Raw genomic sequence first — 26,725 nt, 5'->3', positions numbered from 1 at the left:
ACACTAAAATCAACTCTGCATAGACGGCTTTCAGAATATGAATGAAGCTTGAAATATTGATGAAATGCAACTATAAATATTCATGATGTATATGCCTCATACACTGCTTTACTCATAACTAAATATATTATGTAAATACGTACAGCTGAATAAACTTCTCCCGTTTGGTTATTCATACAGATGAATCGTCCCGCGATTTCTCCATAAATCCGAATGAAACCCCGTCGGTAAGCAACAAACGACAACAGAGCTGTGATGAAAGAGAGAAAACGTTAAATATCTTTAAAAGATAAAGGAAAAGGTTCAATTGTTTTCTGAAAATGTTAAATGCATCATCTGATAAATACTCGTATACTGAACATTTATGAGAACTCAAAGACATATTTTAGCTATTCATCCCTAGTTATGTATCAATTCTGCAACGTTTAACAATACTCTCACTTGCATCGTGAAACATTCAGTATGTTAGTGAAGTATTCATCTCCAAAGAAAGTATGCACCAATTCTGTAACGTCTAACAATACTTTCACTTGCATCGTGAAACATTCAGTATGTTAGTGAAGTATTCATCTCCAAAGAAAGTATGCACCAATTCTGTAACGTCTAACAATACTTTCACTTGCATCGTGAAACATTCAGTATGTTAGTGAAGTATTCATCTCCAAAGAAAGTATGCACCAATTCTGTAACGTCTAACAATACTTTCACTTGCATCGTGAAACATTCAGTATGTTAGTGAAGTATTCATCTCCAAAGAAAGTATGCATCAATTCTGCATCATCTGAGACATACTCCGAGTTAATGAGTATGGAGACGCAGTATAGGTTCGTTATTAAGTAATCATCTTTCAACGGAAGCATACATCCATTCTGTATTTTCATGATACATGTAAACACAATGAAGCAGATGTGGCGTGGAAGTTAGATATTGTCTCCCTGCACGGCGCGCATCAACATTATATTCCCACATTCTTCTAACTTTAATTTAAAATGATTTAGCCCTACGTACTCCATCTGGCAACAAAGGATCGGCTTCATTTAATGCAATTATAGATTTTTTTATTTCCATTCAGTTTTTCTTCACCTTTAAAAAAAATTGTTTTGTTCATCGTAAGACCTCGTCCATGATCATATTCGGGTGTCTGCGGTCTTTATTATCCATATTTTAAATGACACACGAGTTACAACACATCACACGAGTTAATGTTATACATATTGGTATAGCTCATTTAATATAGATAAGCTCTATAAAGCAACCATGATCGGAGAATTCAACGTGTTTGTCATGCATGATACGGACGAGATAGCCAAGTTCATCCTCTGCGCGGGTCACGTGTACTTGTTTTTTGCCTCTTTCCCATTCTCTGCGCAACCGATACGCGTGAATGATCAGAGGAGGAATAGTAAAAAGAGAGGAACGGCCGTACATTTTTTTTTTAATGACAGAATAGTACACACAGACACATACATACACACAATGACGCACACGAGGGAGAAGAATTCCAGATGTAAAAGAAGACTGCACAAAAGTTTGTGAAACCTAGTTTTGTTTTAGGAGCTCTGATGATGGATGGGTATCTCTAGGATCACACCAAGTCGAAAAAGTAGTTGTTACCCTCCTCGAAGTTCGACCCAAGTCGAGCTTTTGACCTTTGTCAGTTTACGACAGTCAATTGTTGATGTCTTCACGGTATAAAATGGAAACCACGCAGGGAGCTCTTCGCGAGGGAATCCCAACCAAGAAATATAGACACGCAATGAATGTCACTAGGTTATGATACGCACGCCAGGGAAGTAGTGAGTGGCTTTAGATAGTCCAACAAACGCGACTGCTACCTTGAGATGCGAATATAGTGGGCTATATACCTGCAGAATCATTTCGTGTGACGTATGTACGTCGCACGTGCATTATATATAGCAACAGACTATCGGCCTGCTATTTATAATTGGAGAATGTCACCACAAACGTTACAGTATACATATGTGTACTAAAACAGTATCATGGTAGCTAAATGTACGTTTGTTGCACGTGTTTGTCACACAATGCTGCAGCCCCACTACTGCACGTTAAGTTCGGTGGTGGGCACACACGTTAGTGGGATGCAACAGAAGTATAGATAGTGCTTGAGTTGAACAAAGGACTCTTCAGTATACGCATAGCTACAGTGCCGAACAATTGTTGGCGTTACATAATTCACAACGATGCCTACTTTCAAGTTTACCATATTTTATCTGAAAACAAGATAACAAGTCGTCGCAGCTGAGGGGTGGGTGAAAGAGCTGAGGGGTTCCCCAACCCTTTGTGACCGGTAAACATATATGTTGTAAGTATTCAACATGAATACTTTCCAGTTTACCAGATATATATGTGCGTATATATATATATATATATATACATATATATATATATATACATACATACATATATACATAGGCTATATATATAGGATATATATATAAATATATATATATACATATATACATAGGCTATATATATAAATATATATATATATATATATATATATATTCCTCTTTTGGTCTTCGGCGATGATCAACCATTTTCTGTTTTCTCTTCGCACTTGGTTTATTTACTTACTGGGACAGCCTTACAAGTGTATATATATTCTAAGCATTTTGTTATGGTTGTTAAGAAGTAAAACCATGTCTGGGGAGGTGTATTGTGTATACTAGTCTATGATTGTGTGTGATTGTCTGCATGTAGGCCACTGTAGCGTTTACAACCATATAGGCGCAGTTGGTAGCTTCATCATTCTAGTGACATGTTGAGTGTGCTGAGGCACTCGGTATATAGATAGATCCGTGCTGATTTTGAGGTATAGGAACCTCGTTTTCTCTACAATATGGAACGTTACTGTGTGTACAAGGTGGTCTTAAACATACTGACATAAGATTTGCTAGAAATCTTCAAATGGTCCAAAACAAAATATAGGTCAACAGATTGTTTTCTGTTTGAAAAGTATTCACTTATTTTACAACCCCCTCCCCCCCCCCCGCCCCACATTTTTTTGGGTATGTTCGTAGCATTATGATGATGACAACAACAAAATGAGTTACGTTATACTAATCACTGAAATTGTAAGGATATTGTAACATCAATATGGTTTTCATTTTGCTTCCCTTTTCAGCATAGCCTACCTTCCAGTTGCTCAATAGAAAAATCAAACAAGCAATCAAATCGAACACAATTTTACGCCGTTAGCAGGTAATATACATATAGTTAATTGAAACAAACATATCATGGCAATACATGTCCAATCCGCCAATCATGTGACCTGTATGCTTGTTAATATGCATAAGACTTCGATGAGTTTTGTCATCAAACCAATCCACATTACCTTAATAAGTTCCTCCTACCCAACGAACTTGTTTACTTATCGATCATCGATATATTATGACACCTAATTAATGTTACTAATGGCTGGTATTCAAACAAACAAAATGCCTTAAACATGCAATTTTTATTAACCTGTAATGTTTTTTTTTTTCCTTCAAAAATGAAAGACTGTAAACAGTTGGTAATTCTTATGAAAGGCATAGGTTTCATGGAACGCGAAATGCTTTTTCTGTCCCATCTTGTCTCTTTTATTACCAATAGTCCTCAACGATTCTTTTTCCTAACAAAGGCAGTGATTTCGAATGAATGGATCCATCGGTGGAAACAACTCTTCTCTATAATGTAATAACATAGTCCATGTTTGGCAAGCCACTCGAACGTAATTTGCACAACGCTATTACGTCACTAGAAGCGAGATTTTCAAGTATCTGTAGCACGAACGACAATACAGGTTCTCCCATTTGACAATGTATGTTTAAAGGCTAAGCCCCTCGTGTGATTTAAAACTTGCATTTAACAAATGGAAACGGAAATTGAATACTTTTCTTAGAGTGAAAAAATCTCGCAACGTACTCTTTTGGATTCCATGATGCTTTTCTATATGAAATGTTACATGCAACATTATAATTGTTCAAATCTGACATTTCTTGTATTATTATTTCAACATTGCTACATTTATAACAAGATCTTAACAATGCATTAGATACTTTAACAATGCAGGCTCTTATAGCTGAAAACGGTCACTCTTTCATGTCAAATGTCACTTACAAAATGTGTTGCTGTTCGAATGTGTACTCGCTTTGAGTTTTGAGGTCCGGTGATGGAAAGGCTGAATGGTCAATAGAAGACAAATTTGATTGGAATTGCTACTCGGTACTCGCTAATTGAATCATAACAGCTTTATCATTGATGCCCTACATTAACAAAGTAATATCAATTGCATCATATTTGCAACTATACAGTAGTTTGGTAAGCAAAAGGTTAGGATCCTCCTAGCCTTATCAAACATGTCGAGCCTTTTCATCAAAATGAATTTGATCTATAAATGATTTCTGTGCAAGATTTGTAACAATACCGTTGAATCGATGCAAAAAGTACATTCCTTTCTGATAAAATTAGACTTTGTTTACATAATTAATACACAATGAAACAGTCGGTACATATAACTTGCCCAAATCAATATGATTACTGGAATGGGATAGGATGGGGATGAGGGGAGGGGGTCGTTAAGGGAATCCCTGTTTAAGGTTAAGAGGGTGTTTATCGCAGTGCTGCATACACCGTTGTTCCGTGTGATAGACCAGCAAAGATTGTAATTAGCTTACTGAGAGATAAGCCTGTTAATACCAATTTAGCCTGTCTATATTTGGATGTGTCGTATCTTCCTTGCTTTTACGACTGTTTTCACAACTAAAGTAAATGCCTGATCGATCGGATGTACTCCAGTTGCGTAAATTTTTGTGTTTTACACAAACCTGCTTTTTCTGCCCCTCCTACACACTGTTTACTTTAGCTCGTTAAAGAAAATATAGGGCGTAGCTTTATCGGAGCAATTAGATATGTTAGTTACTATACGTTGATACAAGTTTGTTGACAGTATGGCGACTGCGACTTGGGCAACCACGGAATTTCGCGAATGACATCGAAGGCAGAAACATTCCCGGACGATAGTTTGACGTCATACGATCTTATACGTTACACATAGAGAAAGAAAAAAAAATCTATAGAAATCATATAGTTTGAAGGGACCGCTTTGTATGTTTAGTGTGACGTCACATTTAACTATGACGTAACAGAAGACTACAGTATATATACTGATACAATATAGTCCTCTTTATTGAATTTGCTTTTCGTTTTTTTCCCCCTTATTAGTCTTCTTTACTTTTCGAGTAAATGTTGTTAAGATAATAAACATGAGGAAGAGACAGAACAACACAGTTTTATAAATTACTCGTCTTATAGAAGACGGACAATTTAAGTCAAGTGTGTGTGTGTGTGTGTGTGACATTTACACAACTTATGAAAAAGTACTATAATTAACCTCGACGCCCACACATTTTCCTTCTTTTGTTTTTCTATTTTTCTCTTTCACTCTCTTTCTAGACACAGTTTAGATTTAAACAAATTACCAGTTTACGTACAGCCTTAAACGACGCCGCGTTTTGAAAGAACGGATATTGTTAATTCAGATAGGTATTCATACATTATGTTATATATATATATATATATATATATATATATATATATATATATATATATATATATATTTATATATATATATATATATATATATATATATATATATATATCACATTAATGTTTATGATATATTATTGACACGGGTGCACGGAAAGAGGATGTTTTGAAATTTCAAATATATACACAATTGTTCAAATTTTCAAAATTGTTCACTTAAACGAAACCCGCTATATAGATCCCATGTACTCTCTTGTATAAATCTACAACCCTTTTATATGCGTCCAAAGTTAGTTCAGTAGATACATTGAAAGACTTAACAACAATATAAAACAGAAGGAAAAAAAGCGAGAGAGAGATAGATAGACAAAATTCTTTCAAAGTTCAAGGCGGCTGAAAGTGCGGAAGGCCTACTTAAGGAAATCACGACGCATCTACAATACATCAAGGGCATATACATATAGCTCCTCCGCCAAGAACTGTAGCTTCGCGAGAGACAGTGTGGACGAGACGATGCGTGATACAAGGTCGTCTAACACGTTATATATAGCGCGGTTTGACTAAGCATATACCAAACCCTAGAAGCGACTGATGAAAACGTTTGTACAGAAGAAAAATGACTTCTAGGTATACAGAGAACGTTTAATAACAGGACAGAGGGAAAATATTAGATACTTGGCAGAGAATGGAATCTGTCAAATTTCGTAGCTCAAGCGTAGCAAGTTGCTAATGCGTTAACATTTAGTATTAAGTAAAGTATCTGTTAAATCGATAGTTTGAGGCCGTTACACGACTAATACCACTCATCCACATGTGTGTTTTTTTGTTGTTATCGGTGCCTCGGCATTCTTAGACCTATAATGGACACGGTTATCAAATCGTCATCACGCGTGCACTGTTTCAGACGCGGCAAAATTCTCCCCTGACGTGATATAAAAGTTTCATCTTTATGTCTAACAAGACAAGCGAAACGGAAGGTTTATATGCTATGCGACTAACTAAACATGCATAGTCTGATTTCGCAGTGTATATACAGACTAGACTAACCCCCTAAAAACAAAAATCATCGATGGCACACCGCTAAATCATTCTGCAGCTTGTTGCCTTTTCAAACGCAGGCTAGTTTCTGACCGACCCCTTGTCATCTGTAACCAATGGCTCGTAAATTGTTCCCAGGGGTGTAATATCTAATTTGACCTAATATAGGGACAAGGCTTCAGTCCTATCACTTTTCCTCTCGTGCTTTCGGGAATCGAAGGCACGCTACTGTCGCGACGTTCAAGTCAAGATCAATATTCGTCACCGAAGTCGCTCTCTTCCCTTCGGGCGACGAAAGGTTTAACCGTATAGCACTGCAACTCAACTGGCCTTTTTGCAACCGGACAGAACTGGATAGGGCAATCAGTGTATATATTGCATGTAAATCGTGTGTATTGCATATTTTATATGTAAAAGTGGATTTCAACAGATTTCTTTTTTTCTTTTGTTGGTATAGGCCTATAGTTAGTATGAACGGATCACTTTCATGACTTGGGAAGAAACCAATCAATAAATATATCAACCAACGTATTAATCCACTACACTGAAGAATTAATGGAATAATTATTATTTATAACAAGGCTATTATAACAGCCTACGCTTGAATGTATAGCTTATATATATATATATATATTTACGATTTTCATTTATATATATATATATATATATATATTTATATATATATTAATTTTCTTCCTGGTTTACTGGTTATACTCTACTCTATCCATTGAGCAACTTGAACTATTTCAAGGTTATATTTCTCCTCATCAATTTAATTGAGGTAAAAATTTCAATCCACTACGTCGCTTTAACTGCAGCCTGAAAGTATGCTTTCACCTGTTACATATTTTTTACTTCCCTTCCCCAAACTAATTGATTGAGAATGTATGTCATGGGCCTAAGGAATTTATTGCTATAATTCAATGAGAAACACACAGGTTTTATCTAAACTTATTCGTAACGCTAACCCTTTTTTTTCCTTCTGATAACCGCAAACATCGATCAGAAATAAAGTGCGCAGAAACAGTACTATACAATACAGAGAGAATCATAACAGTTCTTCTTGTCTGGTTTGTATCAGATTGTAGAGTCGTACTGCTAACGAAAGTTCTCAAATGTAAGAGGACGTGGTAGGGAGAAGAGGAGGAGCCTAGAAAGGGGGGGGGGGAGATTTCAGAGTGGGGCAACAACCATTTAAGGAGTGATGTATTAGGCACATCCCCGTCCCCCAGTCGGGCTACGAGAATGGGGGTACGGTAGTGAATAATGTGTTTGGTGATTCGGTCTGTTATTGGGATATGCATGATAGGGAGGTAGATCGGGGAAGGGGAAATTTAACATTCTAAACCAGTGGTTGTAATTTTCGCTTACCTTCATGACCAACAGGAATATACCTACAAAAGTGGGGAAAGCCAGACACCTGTCGGAAACTCCTCTGTCTCAATCACCAACACCCTCCTTTCCCATACGCCATTGTACCAATTATTCCATGTGATTTGTTTTAATTTTTGTCAACTGTTATGATAGGCTACAGCTTGCACGGTCTGAAAGTAACTTGTCAAGTTTTCCTTAACATATAGGCTAGGCCTATACAGACCTTTACAAAATCATACCGAAACATGCGTCGTGCCATTTCTTGATAATGACGTGCTATATAGTATCTGGGTAAGTAGGCTTAGCTTAGGAGTCGTTTTCCAAAGACTACCTATAATGCGCAGGCAGCCTGGTTGTTACTATGCGAATTGGCTAAAGATTAAGCCTTGCGAATTGCTACCATCTTTAGTTAGAACATAGATGTTAAGATAATACGATATAAACACTGTCGGCTGTCCCAAAATGAATGAAACCATATATAACCTACTATAATGAACCAGATAAAGACACTGACAAGAGAAATGGTATATAGGCCTATCTGTATATAAAGACGTGCGTCAACGTGGTAGGCTGTTGTCAAATGTGCTGCCGTACAGTAATATACCTTGTTAAGTTGTTGCTAAGGTGAAATACAAGCAGTTCAGATAAAGTACTAGACAGTTTCTATTTTGATACATGCAGTTTCACCAGATCAGAGGGGAGCTATTTATCAAAGGCTACCAAGGATTCAAATGGTTTTATAAAACAATAACGGATACCAGTGTTGACAACTGCTGTGAAAGAATGGCTTGGTATAATCAACTTAAAGCGTTCGGGTTGTTCCAGTGTGACCCTATTTCTTTGAAATATGAAACAATTTAGTAAGCCGCGGTGATGTCTCGCTATACATACGCGTTGTATTGGAAAGATGTATGTAGGCCTAACAGTGTAGTTATTGTTTCCTTCTGCGTCAATAGACGTTATATACTTAGAACAGAGTTCCTGGTTTAACTTAGCCTGGCGATATAAGGATTTCTCAAACGTTAGCCAATTACTATAATTAAAACTATAGGCCTATCATAAAGTAAATTAAAGTATTCGTGAAATATTTTCTGTCTTGTCTGTAAATTTGCTAGCCAAGTCCATTCTTTCTCGCCACTTTCACCCTCCATTATCTTCAACGGAAGTTTGGGAGCAAAATAATTTAATCTATACTTTACTTCCTAAAATGAATATTCTGAGGGGGAATTCCCGTGTGTGTGTCGGCTTAGCGTGCAATATACGTGCAACCGTCACACCATAATGAATTTGGAGAGTTGTTTTCTCTTGCCCTATAATTCACGAATGTTCACCGTATGGCCCCGTGCGGTAATGAAAAGTAACAGCATTCTATTAGAGTAATGGACCGTTAACGGCTGCTCAGAAAAGATTTCACTTAGGCACTAATGACCACCAAATTCGTTAATTATAGTTGATAAGGAATAACGTGCAAACTTGATTATGAGGACGGCGCCAATCACGAAAAAACAACATATATATAATATATATATATATATATATATATATATATATATATATACACCACAGCATTGTACTAACGGGGTTTATTGCTACATTACTGTTTAACCCTGAGTTTATAGGTAGGAATGTGTAACTGGTATAAAGCCATGAAAATTACTTATTTTATCGATCTATCTAGCCAATGGATGGATTTTTGCGGTTCTTTGGAGCAAAACAAGCTCTTCTTCAGATCACCTGATCACGGATGCGAGGGTATGCGGGGTCAGGGGAAAATGTCTATAAGTAGCCCTGCAAATGATGTTTTTTTATTTAATCAAAGTACAATTTATTTACAATATCCAAGGTTCTTATTAAAATCTCTGAATTTGAGCATACCAGCGACTATATTACTAACAGACATAAATATCAAATGATCAAATAAGGCATCCTGTACAGGTTTTCCCCCAAAAGGAACGTTAATTAGCTAGTAATTAATGATTACCGTTTATCCAATTATAGATATTTCCGTGTTATGATGATCATTTTACTACTATTAGCCTAATTACACGTTAAAAAGACAGATTTCATAGACACAGCTGTTTGAAGTTGTTGATTTACTTCAACATTTGTGTCTAATTTTCTATTCCAACATCAAGATGAATCACAATTAGAAACGAAATCAAATTAAATAGAAAACAAAGAACACATTTTCTGGTAAAATAGCGAAATGTCCATTTCCACATGTGTCATGGCTGAAAACACACAGGAAACAAATCAGTTTGTTTCTCTGCTGTATGCAACTAAAGTTACTCAGTGTATAAACATGTGAGAATTTCAACTTAATCAATACCGCACAAACGGTACCTTGTATAGGATTGGAACACACGTTTACCCCAGGGTATTTAAATATACGCGTTTCTGTCATTTGTCAAAAAACAACTGCATCCCGGAACTGTATACTGTTAACGTCAATAAACTAGCCTCCCAAAATTGACGTAATTTTTTTTTAATAATCGATCCATTGAAATGCTGCGCAGTTAATTGTCAAACTTATAGTGTGAAAGCATGCGCGCGGAGACTCAACACTATAGTGTTGAACATCCCCTCGGATAGAATACCCGAGGGGTGGGGGGGGGGGGTATTTTACAATGTTACACCGACCAATATCTCTAAACTGCACGGTTTCCATCGAGTCAACTGAGAAATGGAATCAGTAGAGACAGAATAAAGATGAGCCGCCATCTTCATCATGCTACTTTCAATAACCGTCATCAGACTTTGTCTCCATTCCAACCGTTCCTAAGAACACGCACATTCCTCTTTTGCCCAGCGAGTTGTAATCAAATATTTTGACTGGAGCGCGCAGATCACGTGGGCTTCCTAAGAATAACAATATATATGTATATATATATATATATATATATATATATATATACATGCATATATACATATATATACATATATATATATATATATATATATATATATATATATATATATATATATATATATATATATATATATATATGTATGTATACGTTTTATGAAATTTGTGCAAAATGACCCCCCAAAAAAATCCTGTAAGACATGGCGTGGAAAACCATTTTTTCTGCCTTTAAAAAAAAATATATATTTATATTTGTACTTTTTTTTCGGGGCAATTACCCTTCAATTTTAAATTCCCACCACGTCGCCCCAGGTATACCGCTGGTCTAAACAGACGGCTTGGCGAGATACTATGCGGGGAATACAGTAAAGCATTATCAAAGAAAATTTATGTTGTGGGAATGCAGTGAACAAGGGGTAACGTTATCACTACAAACGCTAGCGAAACCGTATTCTCATGATTGGCTCCATGGCGGCTAGCAAAAAAAGGACGAAATTATTTTGACACACCTTTTCCTTGACACATTTGAAAGGAACAATTTGCGCGCGGATATCTCTGTATATGACCCGGGGTTAAAAGGTGTGTGCCCCGGACAACAATCCCTGTCGATTAGAAACAAGATGTTGACAGCGTTTGTAATGAGGAAATTCTTTCAAGAGATACCATTATAAACAAACGGTGGGCAATCGTCGGTGTTTGCCGAAAATAAAGCTAATAACCGGAATAATGTTAACCATGTCACTATACTTGCATGTGTGTGACATTTATTATGTGCGCATGATTATCAGTGTGTCTGACTGTATGGGTATGAATATATATGTATGCAGCCTATGCGTGTATATGTGAGTATGTGTTAGAATGAAAGTGTATCCACGAGTATGTTTGAGTATGAATGTGTATGCATGAGTATGCATGAGTATGTATCTATATGGATGTTTTTACCGTATGTATGTATGAGTAAAGCATATAATACGTAGGAGAATGTGTTTACAGACATGTGTGTGCATCTATCAGTCCATATGCACATAAATTAGTTATCGATAAATGGGCAACTTGTAATTTATATATATATATATATATATATATATATATATATATATATATATATGTCATGCGGGATAGATGTTGTTATTTATCTGCTGTTATGCAGCATTTTATATTTATTTGATAATCACTTCGGAAAGGGGTGGTTGGAGGGGGCGGGTTTGGTTCGGGGGGGGCAACAGGATGTCCATTATGAAGACTGTACGTTACACGATCACGTATATATATTTTAGCTGCTCTAGCCAAGTAGTAGCGAACTTGGACATTCTACAAAGAACTAATCGTTCACGAATCCCAAATTTATTTCGACTTGCGCCGGATGATTTGAAAACATTTGTAACCAAGTTGATCATATTTTACTAAATGCATGGCTTAAATTTCCCTACAGTTGGACAATTTTTAAAAACTTTTCTTATTTGAGATATTTGTAGGGTGAATGCATTTTACAGGCAAATTATTGGTAAACAAATGTAGCATCATCATGACTAACAATAACAATAACAGGAATAATGATAATGATCATAATAATAACAGTGACTTTTGAACGTTGAAAATCTGGATGGATATATTCCAGAATTCTTCATCTTTCTTACGACCGTAGCTGCATAACCTTTTGCAGAAAGTCGAAAATTATTTATGTAAGAAATATGTAGGCTGACCTTGGAATTTGTAAAGATGTCATTTCAACGTCGTGACGGATGTGCAAGTAAAACTAGCTCCTTGTTAATAAATAAAGTGAGATTGTATGCCTGAAATCACTAAAGAACACAAGTAGAATGTGTATTTTGTATCCGTGTTTCAAAGTAAAATAAACGATATAATTTAAGAGAGAGAAGAAGAAAAACACCCGAACATTTGGTTATTTCTTTGAGTACGGTATGTGTCGAAGTCTTCCTGTTGCTAAACCTATATATACATGCACCGGTTACCAACCGCGTGCTACTAATTTTAAACAGACAAGTTTATTTTAAGGCAAGGAGCTTTATTGTCTTAAGAGAACATTCGATGACCATCTAACCCCTTAGGTTTACCATATAACCTCTTTGAAGATAAACAACCTACTTCGAAGTGAAAACTAATTGAACCACTTTCGGGGTAATGCCTCGAATAAACTTTGACGCCAAAATTGACGACGTAGAGGTTCGGAAAGCACCAATATAACCATTCGAGCACCAAAGTAACAGAGTACAGACGCTCGGCTTTGCACGATGCACATATAAATCAAACGGAAGTTCATAGACGGTGAGAGTAAACAAAGTAAAGAAACCTTCAAAGCTTTCATGTAAATTATCTGGAAAGGATTTGTAGCCCTTTAGCTAAAAAGAGGGAAAAAAAGGAGGGGGGGGAGAAAGAAATCATAATAATATGTCCTCGGTTAGATATTATAAGTTACCCGTGCATTGCGTTCTATATGGCACCATATGCCGATTAACACTGGCGGTGTTTCTTTTAAGTAGGCTATTATATATATGTATGCTAGCTATAAGGGCTAAACGTATATGTCGCCCACTTGCACAACCCAGATTCACGTTAGTATAAAGCAACATAATGCAATCGCTATGAATTATTCTTCCCGTCTCTTCAACACCCCACCCCCTCCCCCACCCCCAAACACACACTCACCAAATGGCGGTTATACCAGTTAATCACATTATGCTATACCACTATAGCCCTGATTGTAATATGCAAAGCGAGCGTGACAGGCTATGGCGCGACTGCACGCTATGTGAAACTGTAACCATGTGAGTGTCTTCTATTGGTCGAGAGCTGATGTCTGATTTCAAACCATATATACATTCAACTATGTGAGACTCCCAAAACCGCAACATGGAATTTGTGTATGCAAAAAACTATTACAGAGGGAACAGACGAAATGCCATTGCCTATAAAAAAACAACAACGAAACATAATAACAAAATTAGTCAGCCTTATCCCCGCATAGCGTCCTCTATAGTTCTATTTTAGACCCCCGGGTATTTAGCACAACTATACTCTCGGCAATCTCGATGTGGAATCACATCCCATAAATCTGCATATAGCGTGGAAGAATTAGGTCATGTGGCCATGATAAAAATAGACAATCATATCATTATAGATGTCTACGTATGTAATCCATAAAGCCTGTACACAAGCATCCTTTCATTATGTGTTGTATAGTATCACGCAACAGATCTGTATCCTATATAATATCTAACTATATCATGGCGAACCAAAATACCTTTCTCATCATAAGTGCGTGTTTGGGAAAGAGGCGAACTCCGAGATTTTATTGGTACATGTTGAGAGTTAATAAATGAACGTTTCCTATTTCTTTAATGTTCACCATGAGTGGCCCGCTGATATGGTTTATAGTCCCGAAAAAGATTTGTTACCGTTCGTATGACAGCAACCCCATCGTTGCAAATATTCCACGGTATATTGTACACCGTTCACATAAGCCCTGTACTATATCGAGCTCAGAGCAGTGATCTCACGGTAGAGTTAATAATATAATCAACAGTAAACTATTGGACGCGGCCTTCAGTGTACGGAAGCAATAGGCAATATGGTACGTATGCACACATATAAATATAGACGCGCATACACACATCAGTATACAGGCATATATCAGGGATCTATAATAGAAAATGTGGGGGGGGGGGGGGGAGAGCAATTAGTAACCATCTATCCTGCTCCCGTTCAAGTCACGTGTATATCAGCACACTTCAGGGAAAATGTAACCACTCTTTGAAATTTCGTAACACCGGAAAACAGCTTCTTAAAAGTAGCCATGGACATCATAAACACCATCAACTCCCCACCCCACCCCATCTCCCACCTCACACATACAGACAGACAAACACCAAGCAGCCAGTCTTGGTCGATATTAGCGGGTCAGTTTATCCTTTGAAAGAACGTTTATGTAACAATCCTCGAACCGTTAAGGTTGATCTATTAATACTCATTTTTATGATCCCTACATAAGTGACATACTTTTATATCTTCACCCCCCCCCCCCCCGCTATACTGAATGTAACCGAATGGTAATATTACTGACGTCCATGCAGGGCTCAAAGCGTATCTTCCGGCTATCACGTTTTTTTGATGAATTTAACATTCGTTGCCATCGATAAATGAGACGTTTTTTCACTTATCGTTGTACACCGCCAGGCTTGTGTTAAATACCCCATTGACACTTAACCATACAAGCAGTTTGAAGAAACTTAAAACAGACTTTCATATAAACTGATGGTTCACCGTGTTCGGTGTTCTTTAATGTCGGCTTGCCTTAAAACGTTTTCGGTAATCTTTAGCAAAACATCGTAAGCGACGTGCATCTTCGACTATTTTATGCCCGGCATTCAACTTGTTAAGTCAAGAACTCTTTTTTTTCCCTTCTTTCTTCTCGTACTGTATACCCTTGAATTGGGGGATATAATCAACATGTTTGCAAAGTAGATTGTTGAGAGGGTCAATATAACTTTCAAGTTACTCGGTAACAAAAGACAAATAATCCAGGTACTTCTTAGTCATCTGCTATTATGCTGACCTTGGGGTTCCCTTCCGTCTCAAACAAGATTTTTACTCGATTTCGAAAGTAACAAACAGAATGTAAAAAGAATGAAAAAACCTTAACCTTTCTTAACTTTTCCAATGAATTATTCATTCTCTTCTATACTGTAGTTCATGGTTTTGTTTTATTCTCGTGTCTTCTCTGTATGTATGTATCTTAAAATTACGGTATATACAGAGGTTTTAAGATTTTCAAAACTGCATATTCAGTAATAATGCATTGTATTTGTTCTGATAAGGACTGATGACGTAATAAGTGATACAAAGAAAATGAAAAAGCAAAAAGGGAGATAGGAAAGTTTGAAACAAAGAAAAAGAGGTAACAGAAGGGGATGGAGTTGGGGGGGGGGGGGTGTCTGTGTCTGCGTGTGTAATGAAATAATGGTATGGTCACCTGTAAAACCAAAATCCCATTGAAGAACTTAATGGATATCCTCTTTGGTTTATTGTCACTGCTGAGTGGGCGATTTTTGTTTTTCATTTTAATTTGACCATTCTACCACTTGTTTCGTAAACAACATGTTGTTGTCCAACGGAAACCGATCTGTGACGAGTAACTAAATAGGAAAGGGAAGCATTTAACATCCTACGTCTTCCTTCCTGCCGTAAAACTCCTATATCGCCATTGTCTTCATCGTAAATTAAATCAACTTTCTTTTCATTTTCTTCCTTTTTTAGTTATTTTTTTTTAATCGACAAACCTCGCTGTACACAACCAAATCGATCTATATATATGTGGGTGTGTGTTGCGAGATCGTATACGGAAGAGAAAGTTAACTGCTTCTCTCTTAAATCAGCAGCTCTTGTCATGCACTACAAACACTAAAAGCCCCATGACGAGGCTATCAACACAAAATCAAAAGCTTATCTGTTCACCCGGCTGATTTTCCACTAACGGCAACTTCCATGCAGTTTGTCACCTTGTCTATGTGAATGACAGGCATGGTTTTCTGTGATTTGCCATAAATGTGGAAGATTGACCATTATTCCCATATGATATCATGCTTTATGTCACCTATCTGTTTCTCATTTTTGCCACGAAATGATTGTTAATCAACAGCGCTGCTATACTGTATCTTATATATACAATATGGAAGACTGTTGAATCACTCTCTTACATGGTGATTGGTTAACGTTCTGATTACAGTGAGAATTGTAGGAACATGTTTTGGTATGCTGCAATGCAACATGTTTCATAGTTGCAACCTGTTCACTATTTTGTGTCCCATAATGCCGGAATCATGGTCTCCGGTGTGTACGTATAGCTCTATATGGCGTGCATCGCAGTGTGTATGGTACATTTCTGTAACCCCAATATTGAAAAATCAGATTGTAAAATATCTATCAGTTTCCATTCACAAAGGATCGCAAAGACATTTTTCGACTGACATTCTCATTTTTTTCTTTATCCCGGCTATTATGCTCACACCTCACCGGATGACGATGTCAGGGACTACAGCTTTATTATGTTTATCAACGGGCTATTGTGATTACAGATCAACATTATATAATAATCTATACAAGGTCATAGCCTATACCTGTAGCCTATCACACAGACAGGAGATAACAATGGGGCCGAGCGGAGTCCCGAGAAATAGTCTACAACCTGTTTCCCGTTAGACCGTACGCACACTTTTACTAGAAGTAAATTCTTCTGTCTTTCTTTCCTGTTACGTAATTCAATTGAAAAGCCCGGATCTGATGCAAAATTGGTTAGTTTCCTGTTTTACTTTAAAGATAAGAATTGTTGTTGTTAACTTATAGCCCCACATATAGGTTAAGCTATATATCTATATATAGACGAACCGATTATGCTCAACCGTGAAGGCCTGTATGTTATACTTGTACCATATATATATATATATATATATACCGTAACAACGATGTATGTGTAAAAAATATGACATGTAAATGTACTTTAAACGCTTTAAAAAAAAACACGATAAAAAAGGTTTTATTTACAAATCAGGTCTAGACTATACACAGTAGAACCGATATCATCGTTTTATTTTTAGGTTTTCTTTATGAATCCCCCGAGAACGCCTAAAGGCATGAGCCAAATAAGATAACGTTTGTGACAGATAAAGTGTTGTAATATCCATATATACAGTCTACGTAAATATCGTGTCATTTTGCACTGCACATGCTATTAAACGGCAACAGCTTATTGGTTTACCTTAATAAATATCAATTAATGTCTTGAACTTATACTTCGGAACATTTATGTCAGTATAATTATTCGATCTAATTTAGTGAACTATTTGGCGCTCCATAGATAACTTTTGTCGTTTGCTACTCGTATAGTGTTATTTATCGTAGTAGGTTGATCCTCCCTGCACATGTTAAGCCGTTTGGGATCTCACATAAAAATTTGACATTCCTAACGATTATAAAGGAATTTACACGCGAAATTTTGGTTTAAGAAAGACGTTAGATGGAGGACATTTAATCAGACTAGGGGACTTGATAAATCGTCGTTTTGAACTTCACCTTTCGGGTATATGATATGCACAACACACACACACATATATATGAAATGCGAAAAAGCATGACCCTCTAATGGAAAACATCCGTGTTTTAGTTTCATATTTAGTCAAGGGAATGGTGAGAAAACACGACAGCCTCTTGGGAGACGAGATGATAGTTACGCCAGAGGCTATAGTATAGGCAAACGGGGATTGTGCAGTATTGAATGCATCATAAGTCTGCAGTTAAGCTGTATTACCACCGCCGTGTACATATACTACATACTAAACTTACGATGAGGCTTGCTTTCCTTTAACCATTTGAGTTAGTAATATATATAATTATCAAATAGATGGCACCCTGATTTTGTTCTTGTATACCAAAAGTGGGTTATGAGGTTAGAACTAAGGTATGTTAGACTTACTAAAGTCGTCTCGGAAGTTATAAGTAGTAGCCTATTTGTATCTCGAGAGATGTTCTGTAGAGTATATCTAGACCACCAATCCAATGTCAAAACTGCTTAACTTTGCAAATCCAGACATATGGTTCTATTTCGTGTTACTTCCGTACGCCCTTTACATCTTAAAGCTACGACTCTTCCGAGTGGGTCCCTATCCCTCCCGGGCCCTGCTCACAGTCTGTATAGATACTATTTGGCAAATGACTGTTGTGCACGGAATTAGGGTATAGGCCTAAGGTAGGACGTAGGGTTTACCGGAGCGAAAGCGTGAACTTTGGACGCGACAGGATCACCGACTGAACGTGGCCTGTGTCAAAACGCGTAAAGATACAGCTAGGGTGATTTTAAGACAATTGGTTACCTATATTGATCTTCCTTAATTTGTTTGTCATACTTGCAAGCTCATCTTTTAAGAAACCGGTTTGCTTAATCTTACCTTAAAATGACCTTGTTTCATCCCCTTTCCCCCTCCCACCCCCTGCACCCCCCCCCCCACTAACCTCAACCCTTACTGTCAACTCTTCTGGTCTCTTTCCCAACATTTGTCAAGATGGACATACTGAAATCTCCAAATCAAAAAAGATAAACAAATACAAAAAGAAAAAAATAAGGAATCACCCGCCTATTTTCAGAAGCAATTGATTTTTCGATTCGTGGCTCAATTTCGTAGAAGAGCTTGACTTGGGATGAGTTAACATCTTACGGGATATATGTCATTTGTATAGCAGTCTTATTGGCATAGAGCTTATAGACCTTTACAAGAGGATTCTGCTAATCCTTGTTTATCACAACATGGTGCAAAGGGGCTAATTTCGTTTTTTCTGTTATCCGTGGTTGAATTAAGTTTAGTCACTTATTCAATAAAAAGAAGTATAAGAACGAAGGGGGGGGGGGGGGGGGAGAAGAAGAAGAAGAAGTAAAAGAAGATGAAAAAACACGAGCCTTGGTCACGTCGTGAGCACATTCAGTTGCTTAGCGTGAATAATCCAGACTAATTCGAATTGAGGGGCCTGCCTCGCTTTAAGAAGAATGGGCACTTTCTTTTTTTGTTGAAAGAAAGAAGAGAAAAAAAAGGTAACAAGACAGAAGCTGTGTATATATTGTATGTATTTATCGAGCAAGACTACCGTGACGGGACCTGGGGATTCTAACAACATATTCAATCTAACAGTAACAGTGAGAGAGAAGCAAAGTTCTCTGCTCTTTGCTTATGCAAGTTGTGTGCACGCAGCCTGTACGCTTATAAATAAATAGAGCATATACACACACTTCCTTCATGGCAGGGATGTACCTGCCAGGGAGCATGGACAGCATATAATATATATATATATATATATATATATATATATATATATATATATATATATATATATATATATGTATATATATATATATATATATATGTTTATATAGAGGGATATATCACTATATATATATCCCTTTATATATATATATATATCCCTTTATATATATATATATACCTACATATATATATATATATGTCCCCTATATATATATATATATATCCCCTATATATATTATAACCCGTTGAGGTAAACTTAACACGAGTTTCATTCCTACCGAAGACGGAAATGGTTGTATAATTTAGTAACCAAGCCACCTGCTTTAATCCCGTTGTATACATCGCCGAGAATTGGGTCTCTGTTGGAAGGAAGCACGAACTATGATTGATAACTTCTGAACGTGCGACATACTTACACTGGGCTATCTAGTAAAACAGGTCGCAATTTACAAAGAAAAATCTAACAATTTGTTATCAGTCACGACCGGCTTATGGAATTGTTGCTACCTAGAGATTGTCCGTCCATACGTTTCTAGTGTCTTCTATATACAAGCAAGCCGAGTAATTGATTACCGTGTGAGTGTGTCACACGTTGCCATAAAACGGGTAAATGTTTTAGAATGAAATATATATGGAAAACAGATGAACGATGCCAGAAACTAGAAGTCTTTGGGGGCACGTTTACATGTTTTGATAATCTTACAACAGAGAGTAGTTAAACCTATTGCGAAAACAACTACTATTTATATATATATACATATATATATATATATATATATATATATATATATATATATATATATATATATATATATATATATATATATATATATATATATATATATATATATATATATATACTGGCTGGACGTTAGCACACGTGACACATTGCTCAGGTAACTTGTAGGCCTATAGGAGAGTCTATAGGTAGGCTGCAACAGTTCTTGTCAAAGAAACAACAACACGCGAATATTGCCAATATTTACAGTTTATTATTTGGTTCCCTCTTTCATTTTCCATTTTCATTTAGCTTTGTCTTGTAAATTCGCGTAGCTTCAAATCGTTTCCTGTTAGGCTATTCGGTATTCGATATGTAAATGTGCTACTCATTTTTGAAGACCTTCTGTTGAAAGTTCTTTAAAAGAATCTAAAATTAAGATTGTTATTAATATATAGGACCGAAATGTCGGTTATCTATCCATTTGTACTTTACAACAAAATTCCTTCCATCAACGCGACTGTTACCCCCCCCCCACCTCAATCCTAACCCCGCTTGCGCCATTTTTCGAAACCATTCGTGGCGTATTATTTAAATAAATATATTTAAAAAAAATTAACACAGTGTTAATAAGATAAGTATAAGTAAATCAATTCTGATTCATTTTAAATAAATAAATCAAACTGCTCATTCACAACTGAAAGAACTGCTACATCTTTACAAAATACGATTTTATATACGATGTATTTTTATATCGTGGGCACGTGATTGATAGCCTCGGAACAATGTTGGAAGCATATGGGGGAAAAAGACGGGAGCCCTTTAAACCGGCGCCTTGAATACTTATTTTAAGACCGAGTAATTTACTCAGGTGTTTGTAATTATCGGGTTACAGCGGACGAATTTAACCGATGAACGATGTATCTATTATCAAAGATTATATGTAATGCTATATAAACTATACAGGAAAATCTAAATTAACAACCTTTTTCTTTTAAACACAGCAACAGTGTATATAGAGAGTATACTGTCCAAACACTGGTGAGAAATGGCATACACGGCGTGCCGTACGCACGAGGAAAGCTCTTTATGACAGTCACATTAAAGACGTACACTGCTTAGAGATAAACTTTATTAAAACATAAACGAACTATTAAAGTCATGCATGGCTCATTAAGAGGTATACGCTTTGTACAATCAACATAGACGTGTATTGGTTTATACGCAGTAGATGACAATCATTGACAAACGATAAACTGAATGTTAATAAAGGTGTGTGTGTGGGAGAGAGAGAGATAATTCTAGAAAGGTATTGGAAAACCAAAAACAAACCGAAAACTCCTTGATAGACCTTCTTGAAAAGTCAATTTTATAGCAACTACCCACGCACGTGGGGCTGTTAGTTCTTGCAAAACTACACAGCACCATCATAACGGTACGTATTGCGTGAGTGCCGTTGAATTGACAATGCTGCAATCGGTTCTTGTTGAATTGCGAACCAATTCCGCGGTAATTTTACGAGTCTTAAACGGTTTAGGTCGATGAACCAGTACGGCAATCACTGTTAAAGATGTGTAGGCTTCGGACAGAACAATGTCACGATGCGACATGCTGTATGTACATGTATTATATAGCTGGTCTAAATGAGCTAACAATAAACTTAGTTGAAAACATGATTTTGTACTCCTTTCCTCGTTTTTCGTACTCGGGATATGGTACTCGCGCAGTCATACTGCTTTACTGATACAAACTACAGACTAGTGTGACCACGACTGGCACCGCCAGCGGTTGCTCAGTGACATAGTTACACCAGGGAGTTGTCATGGCAACTCCCTGGTTACACCGTGGAACAGAAAGGTCGGTACTCATCCTTAAACAAACATAGGTACTTAATTTAAACCAAAAATAAAGATAATAATAATAATTACAATAACTATACTTACTGTGTCGATCACTTCTGTTATGAGTACCATTGATAGTTCCATCAGGATAAACTGCTAAAAAGAAAGATATCGAGTTCTCGAGCTGTCGGATCCTCTTGCTGCGTTGCGCCAGCCTTGCGCAATCAATCCTCTTCATTCTTCGATTTCTCCTACCGGCCCTCGCGTCCAGGCCCAGCTGTTGCTGCTCCTGTTGCCGCGTTTTGCCTTTCCTTTCGGAAGATAATCTCCTTTTTTTAGATTTAGATTTTTGGGATCTTTCCCTCGTAGATTTGTTCTTCTTTTGCTTTAAATTGGGCCTCTGCCTCTGCCTGTCATTCTTTGACGACGACGGCGGCGAGGCGGTCGAGGAGGAGGATGAGGAGGCGCTCGGCAATGAGTCACTTGTTCCTCGAGTACTGTTAACCAATAATGTAGCACTGGTTGTTGATAAGGACACTTGTCCCACAGAATCTAACCTATCTTGGACGACAGTATCCATATTTCTAAAACGTGGATCTGAGTTTAAACTGAATACTTTATTTGACGCCGTTGCGGCAGTAACCGTTGCGGCGGTAGTCTGTACTGTTTGACCTCCCGACGACGTCTCTATCTGGGTCTTTGACTGCGTAGCCGGTATCCTATTGAGTGGTTCACTAGAGGGAAAACAAGACCCTAAGCAAAGGCAGAGACAACTGATGACCACTAACACAGGCTGAGGGTTTCTGAATGCATGGTCCAACCGAGTGTTCAACATAATGTTCCTTGGCAATATTTCAGGTTTTAAAAAAACCCGAAGACGAAATCTGTAAAAGTCCCAATAAATTTAATAAAAAAAAGGTAAAAACTTGAACTAAAATCCTTCGCTAGAGGTTGACGATTTCTTGTTCTAATTGGTACCGTTTATCATCCAGTCACATATGATAATATAATCCACACGACACAATAAAACAATATGTTTTCTATATGGGCTATTATCCACTGCTTCGCATGTGTGTGGGCCATACCACCACGTGTTGAAGTTGTGAGCTACCAAAGAGTAAAATTGTAATGAACATTTTGAGTTTTGTTCCGTCGACTTATATTAACAAAATAACTGCAAAAAAAAGTAATTATAATAATAATTAAAAACAAAATACACCAAAAATGTCAAAAGCGGAACTTGATGATGACGTCCGGCGTTCTACATAACTTTCTTTTTTGGTTTTCGGTTGTTATTTCCACTGAACCGAATCCGGATAAACAAATGATTCAACAAAATGATGTATACACCACCTTTTGTCGATTTCTTCACAATTCCCACCCGAAAAAAAAAGGTGAACTTGGTATTCTCAAAAGAAACAGCAGCGAAATGAAATCAAATTAAATATCCACATGAGCTTGCTTGCACATAACGGGCTGCGTTGTTTATTCGCATAGGACATCAGCAGACGGTTGAACCATTTTGGTTTATGAGCTCTTCTCAAGTAACAAACCTGGTCCTGTAGTGAAACTCGTATTCCTGTCACACAGAGAGGGAGAGAAGAGAGAAGAGAGAGCGATATATTTGATTGTGTGTTTTATGAAACGCCTCAATTTTTAACCTGTGAACATACTTTCCATAAAACCTCTTTAATTCTTTAAATAAAGAGTCAGCATTGATTCACGAAACGCGTCTTTATTCCCTTGGTGCTTTATCAGTGTGCTGAATCAAGACTGGCCTTATCATCCACTCTCGCAAACTGTATATAGGTAACATAGCTAACAGCCAATGGGATGCGAGGATGACATGCGCATGCGCATAGGTAGGCACGAATTTCGCCGCCATTAGTGATGAGAAGAAGAAAAAAAGTCACTGCGCTGTCTGAGTCGAAGACAGAGGTTAAGTTTGACAGAGGAAACATCAGTTGAAGCAGCGAGACAACTTGTATTTTCTAAAGCCTTACTTTCTACACATTTCCAAAAAAACAAACTTCATTACTAAAAACTATATGACAGAAAAATGAAGGGACTGTTTTGAACGAATCACAACATAGAAGGTAGAATTAGTTGTGTTTGTATTTAAATCAATCAGTGAACTCGATTGGATAAGTAATTGCTAAATTTGCCCAATTGGAAAGAGGAGCTTTTGTCAACATTTTGTAGTCAGGGGGGCCATGGGATATATGATTGTTCGATACACGAGTGCCCCCTAACTAGCAGTGGTGCATACTCTAGGGGTAAGGGAGTGAACTATGAGGGGTTATAAGGGCCCATGCAATCCCCGAAAGTCGTGACAGATATAAGATGATTGAGTGGATCAAAATTAAATGGAATTCTACGTCCCAAAACGTCTTCCTTTTGTTTTTCAAAAACTTTAATTTTATTTCAAAAGAAAGGGACGGAAAGGTGTAGTTGATTTGCAAAGTATGAGTCATATAGTTCAGGCGTTGAATTCTCATTTGAAACTCATTGTTTTCTTATCAACCGATTCACTAAGAGGGTGCCACATATTTGGTATCATGATATTGTTTACCTCCTGTTTTCAACATAAATACATTTGAAAGACCTTAAAATAACAATGTACGGAAATGAATAGAAAACTGTTGAGCCCTCACTTTTTTGCCTATTGGCGGCGGTAAAACATAAACGATCAAATAAATTGCATTCGGCGTACTGGGAGTGTCGTGCTAGATGCAGGTCGGGGAAGGGGGGGGGGTAGGACAGTGCGATGGATGGGTAAGAAGGGGGGAGGGTGAACCTTGTAGGAGAAGAGGGGAATAAATTGACTGCTTATTTACAAAATTGCATGATTTCCTTTCTGTGTTATTGGCTCTACAGGGCAGATTCTGATTTGAAGTTTATAGATGTAGGGTGGAGAGCATTGTGGCAAGTGTTTGCTGATTGCCCGAACAGCAAAGTTGGTTATGCAAGATATGGAATAACTTAAATAGTAAGACTTATAATGGGCTGCTATTAATATCAATAAATTGGTTTTACTGAGGACGACCCCTGTGTTTAAAAGTGTCTGGTGATCAAGTTTAAAATTATGTGCCCAGTTTTACCAAGAAGAAGAACTGGAGTAACTTACAGAAAAAGGGGGCGAGTGGGTGTAAGGAAGAGGAGAAAGATAGGAAAGAAAAACAAGTTAAATGCTAATGTAAGTCAACGCGTTATTCATATGTTGATATTTTAGCTGACGAGAACTGACTGAGCAATTCCTAATCGCTTTAAAAAAAAATAATACTGAACTGCCTATAGATACCAATATAACGATTTGTTGATTACCTTATTATGGCTCGCTGTGATTGTGTTGTGGGCCTACGTGGCGGAAATAATGAGTTATTATGAAATATGATATCTGGCTGTCTTTCGAAGAAATGAGAATCATTTCAATTGTTTTCGGTCACTGATGTACTTTTTAAACATTCAAAGAGTTTTATTGTTACCAACTTTCGTTCCTATCAAAAAATTATACAATTATTACCATTATTGGTAATGTAACAGTTTTTGATTGGTTCTTGGGAAAATTCGTGCCATTGTCTAATATCATGCCCTCGTGGTTAATATTTCATATCAAAAACGTTTGGTGTCATTCTTGGATATGATACATAATTCACAAATCTTACGTGACAATTGACAAAACCCTTCAACATATTGTTTAAAAACAAAGAAATACCGGTGTCGATAACAAAAGGTACTAGTATGTTTATCCAATTGTAAATTATTTCAGTGATATGACATTACTAAAATCCACCCCTCGTGAAATCTGACCCAGGAAAACATGAGTATAAGAAACATGAGGGTTTTCTTGTTTGTATTTCTCATTGTACTCGTTTATTTTTTGGTAAGTGTTCAGGTGTGTGTAGAGGTACACGTACCCTGCAAGTGTGTGTAGAGGTACACGTACCCTGCATGTGTGTGTAGATGTATAAGTACCCTTCAGGTGCATGTAGAGGTATACGTTCCCTTCAGGTGTGTGTGGAGATATACGTACCATTTAGGTGTGTGTAGAGGTACACGTACCCTGCAGGTGTGTGCAGAGGTATAGGTACCCTGCAGGTGTGTGTAGAGGTATAGGTACCCTGCAGGTGTGTGTAGAGGTCCACGTACCCTGCAGGTGTGTGTATAGGTATACGTACCCTGCAGGTGTGTGTAGAGGTACACGTACCCTTTAGGCGTGTGTAGAGATATACGTACCCTTTAGGTGTGTGTAGAGGTATACGTACCCTGCAGGTGTGTGTAGAGATACACGTAACCGTTCGAACTGCGCGGATTACAGCTCTACAGGAGAGGTGCAATCTTGGAAGCCGATTACAAAAATATGACTGAGAATGTATATTAAGTATACGACACATATAGGTGGATTTATATGTACAGATGGAAACAGGAATAGGCGCAAAAGCAAACACGAACCAGGAGAACGAAGTGAGGCTGTTGTTGTGTGTTGGGGTGGGAGGGGGGGTGCTTGACTCCA

General features: G+C 37.2%; 1 protein-coding gene across 2 annotated transcripts in view; it reads right to left on the bottom strand.

The window, feature by feature from the left end:
* LOC139980367 (uncharacterized) overlaps positions 1 to 26,725 on the bottom strand; it is a 79,558-nt gene that overhangs the window by 6,481 nt on the left and 46,352 nt on the right. Inside the window, exons 2-3 of one of the 2 annotated variants that reach the window (XM_071992000.1) lie at positions 22,315 to 23,791; positions 144 to 250 (exon numbers count right to left, since the gene is read on the bottom strand). In XM_071992000.1, coding sequence (XP_071848101.1) covers positions 144 to 250; positions 22,315 to 23,047 — 840 coding nt within the window. In that variant the 5' untranslated portion in view covers positions 23,048 to 23,791. Of the gene's footprint in view, positions 1 to 143; positions 251 to 22,314; positions 23,995 to 26,725 lie in introns of those variants that run through there. The other variant, XM_071991999.1, reaches the window with a different exon arrangement.

The sequence above is a fragment of the Apostichopus japonicus genome, chromosome 14, assembly GCF_037975245.1.
Source record: "Apostichopus japonicus isolate 1M-3 chromosome 14, ASM3797524v1, whole genome shotgun sequence".
NCBI lineage: Eukaryota > Metazoa > Echinodermata > Holothuroidea > Aspidochirotida > Stichopodidae > Apostichopus > Apostichopus japonicus.
This window is presented reverse-complemented; position numbering and strand designations above follow the sequence as displayed.